General features: G+C 32.0%; 1 protein-coding gene across 1 annotated transcript in view; it reads right to left on the reverse strand.

Annotated features, from left to right (window-relative positions):
* LOC108913585 (leucine--tRNA ligase, cytoplasmic) overlaps positions 1-3776 on the reverse strand; it is a gene marked incomplete at its 3' end in the record, with an annotated part of 82868 nt that overhangs the window by 10146 nt on the left and 68946 nt on the right. Inside the window, exons 10-12 of the mRNA XM_018719151.2 lie at positions 3168-3441; positions 710-964; positions 436-648 (exon numbers count right to left, since the gene is read on the reverse strand). Of these exons, the coding sequence (XP_018574667.1) occupies positions 436-648; positions 710-964; positions 3168-3441 (742 nt within the window). The remainder of the gene's footprint in view (positions 1-435; positions 649-709; positions 965-3167; positions 3442-3776) is intronic.

Genomic DNA, 3776 nt, shown 5'->3' on the forward strand with positions numbered 1-3776 from the left:
TCTGCTTTACAACTTTCATGAAAAACTTTTTTTTCTAGCTCTTACCCTTTTTGAGTTATCTTGAAAAACCCCTTTGTTTTATCTTTTTTCACCCTTGGCCGGGGGTTGAACAAAAAATTACTCTCACTTATTGTTATAATATACCTCAAACTAACTCATATAAAAAATTCAGCCAAGTTGACGAAATTTCGATTTAAAGGCTTGTTTAATTGGACTACTGCTTCTCTGTCCGCTTTAACTTTTAATTTTTAGAGGAACTTGAAGAGCCGCAATTGTCTCTTGAAAGAGCCGCATGCGGCTCACGAGCCGCGGTTTGCTGAGCCCTGCTATACACAATGGAAAGGCTTCTCTATTCCCGAAATGTAAAAGGCAACCCTTGTATAATACAGAGTGAAAGTGTTTTGAATTGTGATGAACATTGCAAATTTAACTTACATCTAAAGTATTAGTCAAGTAACCACTATTATTCCTCAGCACTTCTGATTCATCAAATTCTAAAGTTAAAGCCAAAGCTTTAATACCGAGCTGAGTAACTTTTTCGCGAGTAGCTTGTACAAAAGGCATAACTCGTTTCATATGTTTTTTAAGTAGGTCCATTTTTGCAAATTCGGATGACAATGTTTTATTATCTGGTAGTGTACAGTTTTTCTGAAAGAGATAAGTTTAGTTCTTTAAATTTCGGGTTAGTCCATCATATATTTGTACTTACCTCTAAATGATTCTTTAACGTGGTCAGAATGCAACTCTGCCAAGAAGGAAACGTTTTTGCCACCCAAATATTAACAACATTTGGTTTCTCAACTGGCGGTGGATTTGGATTGGATTTTGTTTTAATACCCTGCAGGTATGTTTTCAGATGGATACGGAATGAATGAGCTGTTTCCATAAGATATTCAGAAGCTTTTATTTGAATTTCGTCTATAGGACCTGCTTGTGGCCATGATGATTTTACAACACTTGTTTTCTGTAACAGATGGAGTAATTGTGTTAAATATCGTGTGTCCGAAATTTCGCGCAACATTTGAATTTGAATTTTGTGCCATTTGTACAGTAAAGTGATGCCAATGATAAAAAAAAAACAGCGTAACGGGGTGAATAAAAATTGAGCGCCACATGAAAGAACGCGTTTTCATTGTTGAATAATATTTTAAAAATAATGAAGATTTGGCAACTACAGTTCGCAATTTTCGGTCAAACATTAAAATTAAGGAAGACTGGACCAATTGGTGATCTTAATGTGAGAGTGTTGCTGAGAGTCCAGGAACATCAACTCGGCATCATGGTCAAGAATTGGACATTTTTTTGAGAATCTTTCTACTGCATATTCTCACTAAAAACTAACTTGTATGTTGACGCTTACAAAGTTTAATTGATTCAAGAACTGAAGCCCACTGATCACGCAGAGCAAAGAGAGTTCGTTGAATGGCTTATGGAACAAGTGGATGCTGATTTTTCGAAAATCATCTTCAGCGATAAGGCTCATTTTCATCTTGATGGCTTCATTAATCAACAAAATTGTCGCACTTGGGGTTCAGTGATTGGTGATCAATGAGAATACAAACACAACATTTCACTGATTGGTGCAGATTTTGGGCGGGAGGCATCCTCGGATCATTCTTCTTCCAAAATTCAGCTGGTCAGGCAATAACAGTTAACGGTGCTCGCATTGCAACATTACAATCCAGTTTTTTTGTACCTACTCGTAAATTGCAAGATATGGATGTAGGCAAGTTGTAGTTTCTATAAGATGGTGCCACATGCCATAAAATCAGAGAAACAATTCATTTCCTGGTCATGCGATTTAACGCCGTTGGACTTTTTCTTTGGGGTTTTTAAAAATAGTGTTTATGTGCCTGCAACGCCTTGGGAGCCATTTAGCTGATATGGCCTTCCAAACATAACCCTACACTCTATACTTTATGAATCCATAAAAATTTTACAATTTTTAATTGAAAACTTGTGTTTTCTATCAAAATTACTTCTTGCGTGAATTTTGGGACACCCTTTATTAAACATAATACATATCAGGACGATTGAGTGTGAAAGCTTAATTATTTCACAAACTGTCACAAATAGAGGAAGAGGACAAAATTGCATAAACTAAATTTCAATATATGTATAGAATTTTTTTCTACAATCTCTATATAATGATGTTTTGAGATTCAGTTCAGTGTCAAAAAAATACCCTATTTGTTTAGGATAAGTACTACTTTCGTCGCAATATCTAAACAGGGACATCTATATACAAGAGTTAACATACCAAACTTCATTTAGATGGAACAAAAGGTTTTACATTTGGACAAAAAAAAACAAATATTTTCTGTCAATTCTGCACCTCTCTAGTGGCCAATCGAAGTAATTTAGATATAGGTAAGGTTTAAGGAATATTAGAACACCCTGTATATAAAATCCTTGTCAAAGTTATTATTTAAGTAAACATTTTTCAGTTATTATTATCATTTCAGACCTGATGGTGTCTTTTTTTTAAAGATATTGATTGAAGAATTTAGTTTTTCAAGATTTTCAGGAAATTTAATACCTACATTAACAAAAACTCGACAAATAAAATCCTAACAAATAACTTATATTGGAATATTGCAAAAGCACAATATTTTGTATCAATAATTTTTATAGTACCAACACCTGAAGAAAAAAATGCATAGCTGATTTCTCTGGTCTAAAATGTCACTAAAATATAATATTTAATACTGGAATGAGAAGAAAACGATCTGTATTTAAAAAATAAGGTCAAGATCACTGCTAAAAGAGAAAACGTAATACTGAAAATCTAATTTAATATTCAGACAGCAAAAATAGCTTTTAGGGTGGATTTTCTAGTTCTTTCATGGAGAAAAGAACTCAATGAATGATTGCATTATAAGATTGTATGGATAGTCATAAGAGTAATAGTCATAACTAGAGTAAAAGAGTTTGGTAAAAATCACAAGAAAATATCACACTACAGGAAACATCAAACGGCCTATTATAACCTATTTTTTATACCAAAAATTTAACACAAGGCTGTTAAATTCACAATAAATGAACACATTATTCGATAGCCATGGAAAAATATTTATGAAGTTATGATCATCTTATCTATTCATTTTTTATTTAATGATATTAATTAATGATTTTAAATACATATATAAATAAAAGAAGTAACTTACATGTCCTAACAGTTCCCAAACATGTTCTGCAACATGAGGACAAATTGGACAAATTAATATTGTCTGTACTTCTATAAACTTAAGAATCAAATCTATGTGCATGCCGTCCAGGCACAGTTCTCTGTACTTATCTCTTGCAGATTGCATTTCAAAGAAACCAGTTCTGAGAGCTTCCTTAAAAAGCATTTTTTTATAAAACTCATCAGTTGCTTGAATATTTAAATTGATCTCACTTTGGAAAACTTGATCATTGAAAGTTGTTGCAGGGCCAGTTCTGAAAAAATATTTATGGACTTGACTATATCATGTAAAAATGTACTGTCTCCATAAAGTATTAAAGAAATACAATAGTCAGATGTTTTTTATTCGGGATAAATAATTGGACATGTTCATTTTTATTTTTCCCTACATAATTTTTATTTAACAAATATACATATATACAGGGTAATGTAACAGTTATGACACCATCATTAATATGTTTTTATTTATTAAAACAATAACCAAGATAAAATTCTTCATTTTTAAGAGCAAACAATTAAAAATGTCTTAGAGGAAATCGTGCAATAGGTAGATATTTATTTAGTTTTAGATTTACCTATATATATATAT

Source organism: Anoplophora glabripennis, unplaced genomic scaffold (genome assembly GCF_000390285.2).
Source record: "Anoplophora glabripennis isolate ALB-LARVAE unplaced genomic scaffold, Agla_2.0 scaffold1157, whole genome shotgun sequence".
Lineage (NCBI taxonomy): Eukaryota > Metazoa > Arthropoda > Insecta > Coleoptera > Cerambycidae > Anoplophora > Anoplophora glabripennis.